The sequence below is a fragment of the Lathyrus oleraceus genome, chromosome 4, assembly GCF_024323335.1.
Source record: "Lathyrus oleraceus cultivar Zhongwan6 chromosome 4, CAAS_Psat_ZW6_1.0, whole genome shotgun sequence".
NCBI lineage: Eukaryota > Viridiplantae > Streptophyta > Magnoliopsida > Fabales > Fabaceae > Lathyrus > Lathyrus oleraceus.
The window spans coordinates 323,211,080-323,227,537 of NC_066582.1; the positions used below are offsets into that span (position 1 = coordinate 323,211,080).

The 16,458-nt window shown below is 35.1% G+C and overlaps 1 protein-coding gene across 1 annotated transcript; it reads right to left on the bottom strand.

Moving 5' to 3' along the window:
• Positions 1-1,442: 1,442 nt before the first annotated feature.
• LOC127075315 (putative pentatricopeptide repeat-containing protein At1g53330) lies at positions 1,443-3,253 on the bottom strand. Its single transcript, XM_051016800.1, has one exon. The coding sequence runs from the start codon at positions 3,212-3,214 to the stop codon at positions 1,841-1,843; it is 1,374 nt and encodes a 457-aa protein (XP_050872757.1). The 5' UTR covers positions 3,215-3,253; the 3' UTR covers positions 1,443-1,840.
• Between the last annotated feature and the right edge of the window lie 13,205 nt (positions 3,254-16,458).

Genomic DNA, 16,458 nt, shown 5'->3' on the forward strand with positions numbered 1-16,458 from the left:
CCTTTATCTACTTGCACCAATTCTCGTAATTCTGATTCTTCAGATTTGGGAGACTCGCCAGAAAGTTCCTGTTCGGATGATTCATCACCATCGTGTTTTGCTTCCCACAAATCGCTCAGTCAGTGCTCTGATACCCGATGTTGGAATTAAACCCAAAACTTTGAGTAATTCCGGATCAATCTTGATGAACAAGATTTAATCAACTAATCGAATTCTCACTTGTTCTTCACTCTTCACTCGAGTGAATCAACCAACATTAGTTGCAAGATTGTATCTGCACAATGATGATGAAAACAAGAAAAGACAATTCAATAAGAAAGAAGATTAGAGTTTGACGAAAATTGGGGAAGAAGATGATTTTTGCAGAGTCTCTCTGCCCACGGCCTGTGAAAAATCTCGTTAATTTTGCAACTACAAATGATTACAAAATTGTTATTAAAATAGAGATTACTCCCTCTATTTATAATTGAGCTAGCTTGCTCCCTAAGCTAAAGGCCAAAAATTACAAAGGCCCAAAATACATATTTTGGTCTAAGTTGAAATCTTGTGTCAAACAACCTGTTTCGACACTTCGACATCTAATACAACTCGACGCACACTACATATTTCGACACATCTTTGTTTCTGTTGAGCACTACTTGCTTTGACACAAAAAATTACAATTCAACAAACATCAATCTGCCAAGGAAAATTCGAAACAGTCCCCCCTTATCCATAATTGTTTTAATGCCTTCTCTTGCATGCAACTTTGTGGCAAAGGAAGCATGTACCAAGTATTGAAGGATAAGAAATCACCTACTCTTTTTTAATCAACAATTCAACAACAGACTAATGGCAATTGCAACTAATCAGTCACAAAACTACTTTAGTAATTGAAATTAAAATATGCTAGGTCTGCAATTTTTAGATTTTAGTTTGCACCTGCCAAACTGCAATTTGAGTGTATAAACTGATTTTCGTCCACAAATAATGTTGTGCAAAAACTCAATAATAGGCTTATATCTGAATATGACTTTGAGTCTCATACCAAGTTTTAAGTAGAAACAAGAAAATATTGCTTACTTTTGGAATCAGACCATGGTTTAGAAACTATGATTTGCACTTTCTGTTTCCTGAGAATGTAGCTTGATAACAACCTTGCTGTAAGCCCATATTACATCAGTATGACATTCTTGCCAATATCACCGATGACACAAATATTTATTTGCAGCAGCTGCGATAACTGCATTTACAAACCACATTGGGCTACAACTCACTCACAATTCAAAAACATTACTATGGTTCATATCCTCATGTTTACAAAATTTTGATAGCCAACACAGCTATTCCATAAATTAATTTGAAGAACCAATATAAAATACTTTTTATCTTCTCAGTATTTAATATGAAAATGTGGTACCATACCATCCAAAAGACAAATTTGGATATATGAAGACCAGGTGAATAGAATTGTTTAGCCGTATCTATCATTTTAGATGGTAACAGCCAAAAGATAAACTTTGACATGTGATGGCCAAATTTTACATATGAAGGCCAAGTGAAAAGAATTGGTTAACTGCAACTATCATTCAAGACAGCAGCAGCCAAAAGACAAACTTGGACATTTGAGGGCAATATTTTGATAGCTGTTATATTTAAAATTGTGAATCTGTCAATGTGCGCTTGACTTGTCAATGGTATGATGAGTTGGTGTTAGCCTATATGCCAGTCATGACCTAAGAGTGGATCGTGTCATGATACTTGAAATATCAAGAATCATGTTTTGTACATGAAGATGAATAGAATCTCAACTTGTGTGTTTGGTTAAACCAAATCTACCAATGATGAAGCAGAATACAGTTCATGCCACCACCAAGGCATCAAAAATTTCAAATGGTTCTACAGCTAACTTCTCCTGGTTGCAAACCACAGAAACTACAGCATTCCATATACCCTCATTGCAAAAATCTCCTTTACTTGCCAACGCAGTCAAAACTGTAGACAACAACTCAAAGTTCCCTTCCTTGCACAAGGCACCAACAAATTTGTTCACACTCTTGGAAAGGGGAACATACCCTTTAAACAACATCTCATCCAAGACAAATGCAGCTTCCCGGAACTGCATCCCCCGGCAAAGCCCATCAAACAGTGTGCGGTAAGTGACAACATCGGGAACATACTTTCGTCGCGGCATATCCTGAAACAAAGCATTTGCTTCACTCCATTTGCCTTCTCTACACAACCAACCAATCACCATATTGTAACCAAATACATCAGGCTTAACGTCTTCCACCCCATCCAAAATCCTATAAGCTTCTTCAAAATTCTTCTCTCTACAAAACTCCCCAATCATTACATTACAAGTAACTGAATTCCAATGGCAACCACTCTCCTTCATTTCCTCCAAAACCCTTAAGGCATCTTCCTTTCTCCCCGCCTTAAAAAGCGCATTGATCAAAGTGTTATAAACAACTGCATCCAATCTCAAGTTCTTCCTATCCATCTCATCCTTGATCCTAAACGCCCAATCAAGTTCCCCAATCTCGCAAACTCCTTTAACCAAGTTAGTGTAAACAGAAACACAGGGCTTCAACTTGAACTCCTCAAGCATCAATTTTTTCATTTGGAAAGCTTCATGCAGGCGCGAATTCTTGCAAAGCCCGTGGATTAAGGTCCCGAACGTGACCTCGTCGGGACGGACACCTTTGTTGCGCATTTCATCGAACAGTTCCAAGGCGCGAATTACGTGGCCTTGAAAGAAGGATGACCGGATGAGGATGTTGTAGGTGCAGGTGTTTGGGGGGGCAAATTGGGCTAAACGGGAAGAGAATTGAGCTATTGTTTGGAATTGGCGGCAGGTGAGGAGAGCATTGAGGAGGGAGTTGAATGATTTGAGAGTAGGGGTGCAGCGGAAGGAGGGGATGGAGAGGAAGGTTTGGATGGCACGTGAAGGTTGACGGGCACGTGCGTAGAAGGAGATGACGTGGCAGAGGAGGGGTTCAGGGACGCGGTGGCGAGTGTCGTTGTGGAGTTGTTGGAGAATGAGTTCCATTTGAGGGAGCATTTTGGCGCGGCCGAGTTTTGTGATGATGAGGTCGTAGGAGAGGAGGGAATAGTGGAATGGGCGGTTTTGAAGATTGGGGTTGAGGAAGAGTTGGAATGCGAGTGATGGGTCCTTTTGGGAACGGAGGAGGGAGGATAGTCGAAACGGAGATATTGGTTTTGAAGTGGCCATTGTTTCGCTCGGTTCATGAAGGATCAACAATTATCACTCTGTTTTTGAAGTTAAGAGGGAGACTTCTATGTTTCCTATATCATTATAAATTAAATTTGTGTTCTTTTCTATTAAAATTGTCGTTAAAATCATCATTAATTTAATCAATTGTTAAAATAGTAATTATTTATATCGCTATGTTGTAAAAAAAATTTGTTTTTAAATAATCACTTTTAAAAAAGAATTCAAAAATAACAAATATTTCAAAAAAAAATCAAAATAATCACTTTTAAAAGAGGATGCGTCAGATGAACTGACACATCCCTTAAACTAGCAAAGGAGGTGTCCAAGGCATTGGCGCATGCATTGGACTCCTCATGAGGAGGCGCCAATAGTATTGACGCATGCGTTGGTCCTCATGAGGAGGCGCCAAAGCCCCCGGCGCCTTAGTGGTGCATGTGGTGTATGCGCCAATTCATCTGACGCATACACCCCTTGTATTATTTTATTTTTTAAATTTTTTTTAATTTTTAATTTTGTTTATTTATTAAATAAAAAAGAATAATGTAAAAAAAAATTATCCATGTGGTAATAATTGGTTACATTGGACTGACAATAAACTAATGATCCGCCCGAACAAAACGTCCCCCTGTTCCACATGCAAGTGCGTTAGTTTGTCTCCGAGGTCTCCCACGATTTGCTTGAGGTGTTTGAGGTCTTTGTGTGCTGACCTGATCGAACGATGGTTGGTGGGAAGGTTCGATAGAAGTTTCAGCGGTATTTGACAGATGTGTCATCATTTGTTCCCAATATCCTGAGGAGCTCTGGCCAACGGCGCTTCCGTAATGGAGTTCGGTGCCCATGTCATCGTAGTTAAGTCGTTGGGCTTGGGTGGATTGGGGACGGTATAGTTGCCCAAGTTGGGCCATTGAATTGTTTCGGAAACGAAGCAATGGTTCCTGGAGCGTACTATAGTTAAACAATGGTTATGTGTTTTGGTGATGGGATGTTTGAGTGGTCATTGGTGGGGGGCTATGATGAAGTGACTCATATGAATCATCTAGGCTATAGACGGTTGTGGTTGCAGGGTTTGATTCTTGGTTTTGTGGTTGGGTGAGTGGTATGAATGGATTGCGACGTTGGATGGTTGGTTGTTGGGTGGATGGCATGAACGGGTTGCTAGGTTAGGTGTTTGATTGTTGTGTGTATGTGGTAGGTTGATGTTGTGAGGTTGGTTGTTCGAATTGGGTGGTTTGACATTGGTGTTGGGTGGGGAATTGTTGTGGGGCGTACGTGACGAAGCTAGTTGGCGTGGATCAATCAAATACCGTGGCTCAGATACAAATTGTTGAGTTGTTACCGACCTAAACCATGTCATATATTGTTGAGTTGGTCTTGTACCATGGATGACTGGTTCATTTAAGATGTGTTGTCGTCAATTCCTCAATTGACGACACATCTCTTTTGCAAAGTCTCTCCAGTCAGAATAATCTCATTATGCATCAACCCTTTTTTGATGTCAATTCCTCAAACACGTGGGAGGTTCTGGAATCTGTTGTTGCATGTCGAACTGTAGTTTGACCCGATCACTCTGGTGCATTTCCACCGTAGTGAATCGGATAATCGGTGTCTTCGCTGTCCAAACTGCATCATCATCATGGTTCACATCATGATCAAGACCCAGATATGGCCTCCAGATAAACTGTAAAACAATACGAAACGATTAGATGAAAAATAATTTGATAACTATTTTTAAATTAAAATATAGTTGTATAGGAGTATTGCATCGTCATGTCCAATGTGGTCCAATAGATTGCGATAGACTATAATAGTGTGTTTCAGACACCTATTATAGTTCATCCCCCTTACTGACCACCTTAGATAGAAAAAAGTGAAAAATATTATTTACTGTTAATTGTAATATAAAATATAACTAATTAAATGGTAAAGTGTTAGACTTTCAAAGTTGGAAGGCATGAATAGCTAGGACAAATGCTTTTGAAAAAGTGTTTGGCAATTGGGAGGAGTCTTACAAACAACTTCCAAAATACCTGTTGGCTCTAAAACAATATGCTCCCGGGACTATTGTCAAGTTGGCAACATTGTCTGCGTATACACCATACGGGACGTGTGCTGTTGGAAATGGAATATTCCACTGTCTCTTCTAGGCATATCAACCATGCATCATAGGTTTTTCTTTCTGTAAACCAATTATACAAATTGATGGTACACGGTTGTACGGGGAAATACAAAGGAACGTTATTGATGGCAGTGGCACAAGATGGGAACAACAACATTTTTTCAATCGCCTTTGCCCTAGTTGAAGGGGAGACTGCTGAGGGATGGAGTTTTTTCCTAAGAAATATCCGATTACACGTTGCACCTCAGCCTAACTTATGTTTGATCTCCGACAGACACCCTTCAATCATCAGTGCATATAATAACATTGATAATGGCTGACAAAATCCTCTTTCAACGCATGTGTTATGTATTAGACATATTGCTCAGAATTTCACGCGGGAAATCAAAGATAAGACGTTGCGGAAGAAGGTTGTCAATGCAGGTTACGCATTATCAGAACCTTCTTTCAAACACTACCGCGAAGAAATAAGATTGTCAAACGAAGATGCAGTGCGGTGGATCGATAGTATTCCATTGGAGAAGTGGACTAGGGCATACGACAACGGTCAACATTGGGGCCACATGACAACAAATCTTGTGGAATCAATGAACTATGTCTTCAAAGGCATCTGTAACCTACCTATAACCACTTTGGTGCAGGCAACATATTTTAGGCTAGGGGCGTTATTTGAGAGTCGACGTTCCAAATGGAGTTCAATGTTGTAATCTGGGCATTTGTTCAGTGATGCTTCGATGAAATTCATTAGACATGAAGCTTCCAAAGCAAACACACATGTAGTCACGGTGTTTGACCATACTAAAGGTTGTTATAGTGTTGCCGAGTCCATGGATCACAATGAGGGCATGCTGATGGGACAGTACAGAGTCGAACTAGATAGAGATAGGTGTGACTGCGGAAAGTTTCAAGCCTTTCGTACGCCCTGCTCCCATGTCATTGCAGCATGCTCAAAGGTTCGAAGGGATCCATCATACTTGCTATCTGAAGTTTACAAAGTCATCAGTCTATCAAATGTTTATAAAATTAGTTTTTTCGTAGTGGCAAAAGAGGATTATTGACCAGAATATCAAGGGGACATCGTCTGACACAACGAAGTTATGCGAAGGAAGAAAAAGGGTCGCCCAAACAGTACCCAGATTCGAACCGAAATGGATACGACGAACAAAATGGTTAGATTATATAGTTCATGCCATCATCCAGGTCACAGTCGTAATAACTGCCCTTGTGTTGGAATGAGCACAACCAGATAAATTCACATGTACCTCTATTGCAATATATGAAAAACAAAATTTATTCCATATTAGACGTCTGTGACGAAAGTACCATTACATAAACAATAACCCAAAAAATTAAAACAACTGCAATACAAGAACTATGCGATTACAACCATCAAAACAATTTTGAACATGTAATGCATCATCCTGAGCGTCTTGGTCAGTCTTAATATCCACTCATTCGCACACTTCTCCATTTTGGTTGAACGTGGACACAAGCCATTGTATTCTTATAATCCGTTCACCCTCTCCAATTTCTCTCTCTAACCAACTGTACAACGTCCGATTAAGATGTTCAAATGTATTTGTGTTCCAGAGCCGAATTTGTATTGGAGCCGCAACAGCGGAAAATATTACATCGACATTTTTCTTATGAATGTATGCAAACATGGTTAAAAAATAGAAACTTGAAGGTGAGTGTGTTTGAATTAGAGAAAATATGGTAGTAGGGGATGATTTTGTGTGAAAAATATTGCATCCAATGTGTGGTATTTATACAGAGTGAACATAAAATACATGCGCCAAGAGGGCTGGCGCCCAAGATGACATAACATACAGGCGCTAAAGGCATTGGCGCCTGCACTTAAGGCACCACTAAGGCGCCATAGGCATTTGCGTCTCCTCACGAGAGTCAATGCATGTGCCAATGCTATTGGCGCCTCCTCATGAGGAGCTCAATGAATGCGCCAATGCCTTGGGCGCCTCCTTTGCTAGCTTAGGGGATGCGCTAGTTCATCTGGCGCATTCTCTTTTAAAAGTGGTTATTTTGGTTTTTTTTTTGTTTTGAAATATTTGTTATTTTCAATTTTTTTAAATGTTTATTTTTTAAAAAAATCTAAAAGTTATCGCTAAATTGTAAAAGAGATTAAAAGTGTTAATGGAAATTTTTTAAAGAATTTTTAAAAAAAAATTAAAAATAAAATATAAGATATTTAAAAGGACCACAAATATATTTAATCATAATTTTAAATAAATAAAAAATGTTTTATTCACACATATGCATTCATTTGACCATTCGAGAAAGAAAACACCAATGTCATATTTGTATGATAAGTGGCGTGACACGTTAAAAAAAATCTTAAATGTAATTTTTATCATTCTATTTAAATATTTTTAAATTTTTAGTCCTCCATTTTAAAATTCAATTTTTTTTGTTATGAACTTTATTTCTTTTGATATTTTGTTGATCTTAAATAATTTGTTATTTGATATTTTTTAATTGGTAAATTAATCATTTTAGTTATATTTTTTAGAAATGTATTCAGAAATTATTAACTACAAAATTTTAAAAGAATTCTTTTCAGGATAAGGTTTATGTATTTGGTACTTTTCTCCAACCTACTTGTGTAAGATATATTAACACAATTTCTTTGTGTCATCGTGAACTCTAATGCAACACATTCAGGTCATCAAAATTGTAACGATCAATTATTCAATTCAATTGATTAAAATGCCATTGCTTCATCATACAAACGTCGAATTCCGAAGCAGAATGAACATTGATCATTCATATGAAACACAATCATCACACTAATTCAATCAATGAAATAAAAAAGAATATCAAATATACCGCCTTTGCATCCGAATTATTCATATCTTATAGGAAATTTATCGATCACTTTTGTGTAACTTATGAATTATCGATATATCGGTGATTCACCATACAAAAGTCGGATTTCGAAGCATAATCAACATCGATTCACTCAAATCATACATGAAATGATGCCAAAATATAATTACTCAATTATTATTTAATTCATTATGTGTTTTAATCGAATTAATATACAAATTATATAAAGTAAACAACTATCGGATTCATGGTTTCATAAGTGTCTCTAATACCACTAAAGGAAAATCGTGATACAATAAGCAACGAAAAATAAATTTCTTTTAATTTAATCCTTAGGAATGAGTATGATCAGTGATAGAAATAGTTATCTCCTGCGGTTATTAAAATCTTTTATGTAGAATCAAATAAATGATCGCAAGCGATGAACGATGATCAACGACTCTACTTAGTTCACATGAACAAAGTATCTTCAATCTCGATACTAGCGTCTATAAATGAAGACTTTGAGAGAGAGAGAGAGAGATAGAGAGAGAGAGAGAGAGAGAGAGAGAATTCACAAATCTAATTTTATCAAGTTTAAAAGCTTCTACACACGGTTTCTATTTATAGAACCACTTGTATGAACAATGAGCTGAAAAAGCACAACTTAAGTGCATCATATGTATAATAATAATATTATATTATTATTATTATTATAATAAATACACATTTTATTATTATTATTATATTTAATAACTATAATAATAATAATTATTATTATTATTATTGTTATTATTATTATAATAATAATAACTACTATTATTATACGGTGTTTCATATTCAACTTAAGTACATCGTACCTTACGATATTTCATAATTCTCTCAAGTATATTGTACTTTACAATGTTTCTTATTTATTTTATCTCTCATCAAATTGTCCTTATGTGTTTGACTTTGTAGGTTCTTGTGACATTAGCAATTATATTAAATAATACATTTACTATAATAAACAATGAGTGGTATTTAGGAACACATCATTGCTACTCAAGTCACGAAAAATATCATGTGATATGACAAACCCTTTTTGTGATAATGTTTATGTGTACAATTACCCTTTTTCCCTCATGTCTATATTGAACACAAGGCATAGACTGTGTCACCATTGTCCAGTTCAATATTGGACTCTTAGACTTTTATTTTGTTACACAGGATGAGCAAATTCCATCCATGTCACTCATGTCTCTCAGTATGATTTGTGGAGTACCCATAAATTGTCTTTATGTTCATCCAGTTACGAACAATGTTTGATCATTAATAAAGTACTCGACTCCACATCTATAGTCCATAGTGGTTTCAGGTTGAAGTGTGCTATACACCACTATCACCATGAAAATAAATTATGACACTCTGCATAATTTTCTATGTAGTATTCTCATAGCGGGTCAATCAAGTATAAATATGACTCATAATATTCACACATATGTGAAGACTTGATAACTCTTTATCCATGATCCATGATATGTGATCATCAGTCCATCCACATAATAATCTCAATGTTTTAATATTATCCCACTTTACAATAAAACTCGACTAAGAATACTTTAAGAATAATGTCATTATGTTTAATGGGATCTTCTGATTAAGTAACACTTAACATTTCATTAAACGAACTAGCTACTTTAGGAACTTTATTATTTTGGAAAAATAAACATAATAAAGAAATTCTTTTTAATTATTAATAAATAATTTGATACAAGTACCAAGTTTTAATAAAACTATTGGCATGTAGGGATTACACCAACAAAAATGACATGGATTCCTAAGTGTACTTCAACTAAACCCAAATGGCCCAACTAAGATTGGGTACCTAGTTATACTTATTGATGTTTTATGCAGGGGTGTCTAAGAATATTTATGGATTCTTAAGACAAGTGAAGGAAGATGTATTCAATCATATTTTTGGTTGTATTGTATTCTTTTTTCTATATTAATGTTGTTATTTTCTAATGTTCCTTGTGCAGAAAGTTCAGTCATAGATCATTGTAATTGGTCCGATAATTTCATTCTCCTTTATCTTCGTGTAGTTACATTTTATTTATCTCATTTGCTTTTAAATTGTTTACATTGCTGTCATACCCTAATTTTCAACCCTAAGATGTCATCATCATTTGTATCATTTGCATGACATCTAGCATCTTTACATTATTAACCTATTGAAAATACAAAAAAAAAATCTACTTTGTTTGTCTTAAGTTAGGGTTTTGCACTACGAGCTTTCAAAGATTGATCAATCAAGAGTTGACATGAGTTTCAACATTCCAAACTCCTCTTCCTTCCCAAGTGATCAAGTGACTTCCATCAATAAGAATCAAGTTCAAGATCATTCCATCTCAAATTCATCAAGGCCAAAGTTCATCTGATACCCTCAACTAGGGTTTTGACTCAAAGTCAAATGGCTGACTTTTTAGCCAAGGCATGACCCCAAAGCTTGAAGTATAGTTCAAAGACTTCAAATACATCATAAGTGATCCATTCGCATCATCGAATGTGCCCAAGAGATCCCATTCATTAAAGATTGCAAGAATTGGATTCATCTGATACAAAGTCAATTAAGGCAAAGCCAAAGTTTGACATTTTACATTTTTGGTCAACCATGGACTTCTCAACTCAAGGATCATGAAAATATGGTTTTATGGATGCATTTGATCAATATAAAACAATAAATTTGAGGTTACTTGCAAAAAGGGAAAGATTTGGTTTTGTACATTTTTCTAAGTTATGGAAAAAAATACATGTTTAAGGAGGCAACTTTCCAAGTTCATAACTTCCAATCCAAGCAACCATTTTCTTTTCTCTAAATCTTAGATGAAATATCTCTTTCCATAATGCACATTTGACCTTGATGATTTATTCCCAAAAAATGCAAGGATTTCAAGTTATGAAGCCATGACGTTGTTACCATAAAGTTGAAACACTTAGAAAAAATTTCAATCAAATCTGCCTTCAAAACTTGACTTACTTGATCATCATTTTTCACCATGATCCATATTGATTCGAGGAAAACTACTAACATAAAAGTTGTATAGGATGGTATTATCTTTACAAAAAGTCCAAGAGCATGAAATTATCATATTTGAGTTAGGGTTTTCAAAAAGATGAAATTGGCTCTCCAAATCTGAATTTTGGATCATTTTCATGGCAAGTTCATAATGCAACCTTGAGCCAAAGCTACATAATCTTACTTTTCAGGCTATCATGCTTCTGAATGTCACCTTAATCATAAAATTACATAAACCCCTGGTGCATTACACAAGGTATTGAGCCATTAACCAAAACTTGATGCCATATTTGGAAGGTTTTGCAAAAAGCTTCATATCCATTTTGATAAAGGCCAACTTTTCTAACCACTTTTGCATTGAGCTTCCAACTTATTTCTTCTGATCACACTTAACCTCTAAACCAAAAATTAACATCCTAAACCTCAATAAAGTACCTCTAAACTCTTCCTTTCACTCCATCTTTTCATCACGATCCATTATGCATTTTTGTGCAAAATGAAACCAAGTCACTAAACTAGCATTCCAATTGAACCAAGATTGATTTCTGCAAGTTACATGAACCATATGGAGCCTCTATAAATAGAGAGTCAATCCTCATAGCTCAGCACACCATAATTGGCACAAAAACTCCATTGTAGCAAATTCTCCTAACCTCAAACTTCCAAATTCCATTGTGCTTCTGTTTTCTTCAAACCAACACTTCAAACAACTTCTAAACATCCATCAGAAGTTGTTAAACCACTTGAAAAACTTCTGTAACATCCCTATCATCATATTCTAAATCACATTTTCATAGCTTGCAACTTGATTTAGAAAGGAAGAACCTAACACTCTCAGCTCAAGTCAGGCATTCAAACACCTTCCTTGAGGTGTAATGAAATTGTTCTGATCATAAAATCACATCCGGAACACCCCTTTTTCAAAACACGATTTTAATTTTTGATGTATGTAATCATTTCTACAATTTATGATTTAAGGTACTATTTTGCATCATTTTTTTTACCATTTCACTTGCCAAGATGCGAGGAACAAAACCCCTATGATCATTGGTCTTAATCGGTGATGTTTGGAATTTAATTTTAAATTCAATTTTTAGGGTTCATATGCATTTTGTTTGATTTTTGGAGATTTATGAAAAATAAATAAAATTGGTTAATATCATTAGATTCCTCGCGAAATTCTAAGCAATTTTGGTCTTTACAATTTTTGATTTCGTTAAGAATTGAGAGAGTTAGAGTTTTGAGAAGTTGTGAAAATGATAGACTACGGGATGAATGAGGAAGATGAAGTTTGGAGCCATTTTTAAATTTTAAAAGTGACTTTAATATATATTTTAATTGATGTAAATTATTATATGAATTGTCATTTCGCCCTAGTGGTAAAATGTTGGTTTGTTAAGTTTCTTGCATGTGTAAGGTCTTGGGTTTTGAATCCCCCTTAGACTTTTATTTTTTTATATCTTTTTACATCTTTTGTATTCAGCTTTAATAGATTATGTATCACACACATCATACTAGCACTACCTATTGCGTGGCCTAGTGTCTAATGCTTTAACTTGCAACCATTATGTAAAGGGTTCAAACCTCCTTAGCCACAATTTTCTTATTTTTTACCATTATTTTTTATGGTATTCTTCACATATTCATGCATTTATTTATATATGCAAAATTGATTATTTTTTAATAATTTTTTGTACACTTGTTATTTATCCCCTCTATTTTATGAATCCACAAAAAAATCCCAAAAAATAATATTTATTTTGACCATTTTTATTAGGTAGAAAACTAGTGCATTTTATATTGTTTTTAGGCCTTTTAATGGATTTTCTTTTATTGTTTCCTTGTTCTAAGTGATCGTAGATTTTTGTGTGACCAATGTATATTTGTTTAGGTCTTGTTTGATGTTGGTAGCATTTTGTTTGCTTAAACATGATCATATTTTGAGCATTATACCATGATTAAATCGCCTTGTTTTAAAATATTAGTGATTGATTATTTAGATGAAACTTAGGGTTTTGTTTAGATGAATCTTTTGAAGCATCTTGATGCATGATTAGGGTTTCTACTTAAGCTTAGTCTTATCATGAACTTTGATTCAAGTTTAATGTTTATTTTGTGAAGACTTATAATGTGATGCATGTTTGACCTAAATTGATTCATGTTGTGTTTACCATGTACGAATGAATGCCTTTACCATGTCAAATATGATTTTGTCTTCACCATCAATGTGTTGTGTCTTGTGGTGTTATGTGAAACTTCGTCAGGTCTTGTTTATATTTATCTTAATGCATAAAAACCATGATCAATATTATCATCCATACCTCACTCACTTTGTGATTGCCATTGTATTTAGCCATATTGGGTGCCTTAATGTTAATGCATGTTCAACCTTGTTATTGTTTATATCCAAGGGAAAGGAATCATGACATTCTTGTCATTTTGCATGTGTGTGTTCATCTGCATCCTATACAACTTTGCTTCCCTTAATCCAAAACTTCTAGATATAATCTTAGGTTTCCCTCAATGTAAACCTTAGGATCCTATCTCTCTTTATCCTTCTTATTACCACTTTCATAATAAACTTTGACTTAGTTCATTGTTTTCCCTTTTATTTCTTAATCAAATGCTTCAAAACCCTTAAGCATATTCAAAGATCTTTTCATAAGACCTAAAAAAACACAAACTTAATTCAAACCCTTTTTTCCACTTTGTCTTTTCCATGTTTAAAACCTTTTCATAAAATGATTAGACATGAATCATCCCTAGTCAAGATTTAAATCTCCCACCCTATAACATTGTTGAGATTGATATTGACTCTTTTCCATTTGGAAGAGGTATGTGGCATACTTGTTGATTTTATATCCAAGTGAGAGCCCTTCTTTCAATTTGATGAAAAGATTTATCTTCCACATGTTTGTGGTGGTTTAAAAGTGAATTTTCTCCTTAAGATGACAATTTGTCTCTTTCTCATAAAATCAACCCCCATAAATCCCTTCTTACTTTTAAACCTGAACTACGAGGTTTTGATCCTTCACGGGTACATAGGCATAACACTCGATGTATTTCCAAATCATCAAATAATAAAAAGATGTTCTTTTTCTCATCTCCCCAATCAAATAACAAACAATTTTAAACGAAACATATATATTTAAAAGGTTCATATAGAGTACTACAAATGATTAGGCTGTTAATACCTTCCCTTTTCATAATACACCCTTGTACCTTGGAATTTCCCCCTCTTTTTTGCTTAGATTAAGTTTAGTCTTCTAGATTTGCATATACATATTGGGTTATTTTTGAATCTTTTCCCATTCCCTTGGAAAAATTAAAGTTCTGTGGTGATATTTTGATTCATGAGTCAAGTCTAATAAATAACTTGGTCTCTAATTCTTCACCGTGACAGAAATGGCGACTTCATTGGGGACATAATGTTAAGTGGGTTATACATGAATTGTTTATATGTGTTTATTATTATTATTATTATTATTATTATTATTATTATTATTATTATTATTATTATTATTTGTTGCTATGTTTTATTGGGTTTCATTATGGAGATTTATAAGTGGTGAGAAAATCCTAACCCGGATTAGAGAATACAAATAAGATAGGATGGTGGTATAATCAAAGTTACATGTCTGGAGTAATCCTAAGCATGATTAACATATGATATAATCCCGCTCAGTGGAGACCCCTTTGATGGTAATATTTGTTGTTGCGAGTAAATCGTAGTGGTAGTATTACCTTCGACCTGGGATTCTAAGAAACTGAGGACCTTTAGAACCTTTTCAACCCCTCTAAGCCTTTTTAGGATGTAGTTTGGAGATTATCCAGGAGTAAGATCTGAGGTAAGTGTTACGCGATGCTACACTCAGACGAGTTTCTCTTGAGAATATTATTAGTCTGCGAGCAAGTCGTTAAACTGATCATATCCGAAAGATGGATCTATGACTCTGGGGACCACTTTAGAACCCTATTCTATAGGTACAAATTAAACCCATTATTTCATACATTGTGGGGGTGGTTAGACCCTTGGCTCCATGCTTAATGTCAAAACCCTAAACTCGTATTTATGAAACATGCATTCATGCATCCATAAAAACCTTTTTGCATAAAAACCAAGAAACTCAATAGTTTTCTTTTGCAAATATCGATAGGTAAAATTGAACTTGGAAGGGGGAATACCAAGAAATACACTTTCAAAAGTCCTAACTTAACAGAGTTGAAGAAGCTTGGTTCTATGATAGTTAGTCCAGAGAATTTCAGAACTCGGTATGGAAGACTTATGGCTATCTTGAATACCAAGATTGAAGATGGAGTTCTCAACACCCTGGTACAGATTTATGATCCACTCTACCATTGATTCACATTTTTAGACTACCAGCTTATGCCTACTCTAGAAGAATACTCTTATTGGTTTGGTTTGCTAGTCTATGACAAATTACCATTCAGTGATTCATAGAAGACCCCTACACCAGCAACTATTGCAGAAGCACTTCACCTAGAAACGTCTGTTGTGAATGCCAACTTCATTACAAAATGAGGGATTCTAGGTCTAACCTCTAGATTCCTGATGGAGAAAGCCTTTGTCTTTGTAGAAGTAGATAATACAGATGCCTTTGAAGCCATTTTTGCTATACTCATTTATGGAATTATGCTCTTCCCAAACATTGATAACTTTATGGATGTTAATGTTGTACGAATCTTCTTAATTGGTAACCCAGTACCCACATTACTTGGAGATACCTACCATTCTATCCATCATAGCACTAAGAAAGGTGGTGGAACCATTATTTGTTGTGTACCTCTCCTATATAAGTGGTTTATTTCTCACTTACCCGGATCCAGGCTCTTCAAGGAGAATCCACATAAGCTCATATGGTCTCAGAGGTTCATGTCCATTGATCAAGGGAATATACATTGGTATGACCCCTCCTATGATGTTGGAGTAATTATTGACAGTTGTGGTGAATTTCCTAATGTACCTCTCCTTGGTGTACATGGGGGAATTAACTATAACCCTATCCTTGCCAAACGTTAGTTAGGATATCCTAAGGCAGATAAACCTGATAACCTTCTGTTGTCAGGTTTCTTTTACCTCAACAAAGAAGAGAGTTCCGGTTTGAAGGATAGAATCATACATGCTTGGAGCAACATTCACAGTAAAGGAAAAGGCCGATTAGGAAGAAAGAATTATGTTGCTTTTGATCCCTACACCCAATAGGTTTGTGCTAGAGCCAGTGA

What these genes read in the sequence shown, in the direction of transcription:
- LOC127075315 (XM_051016800.1), bottom strand. Translation starts at nt 3,214, where the DNA reads ATGGCCACTTCAAAACCAATATCTCCGTTTCGACTATCCTCCCTCCTC.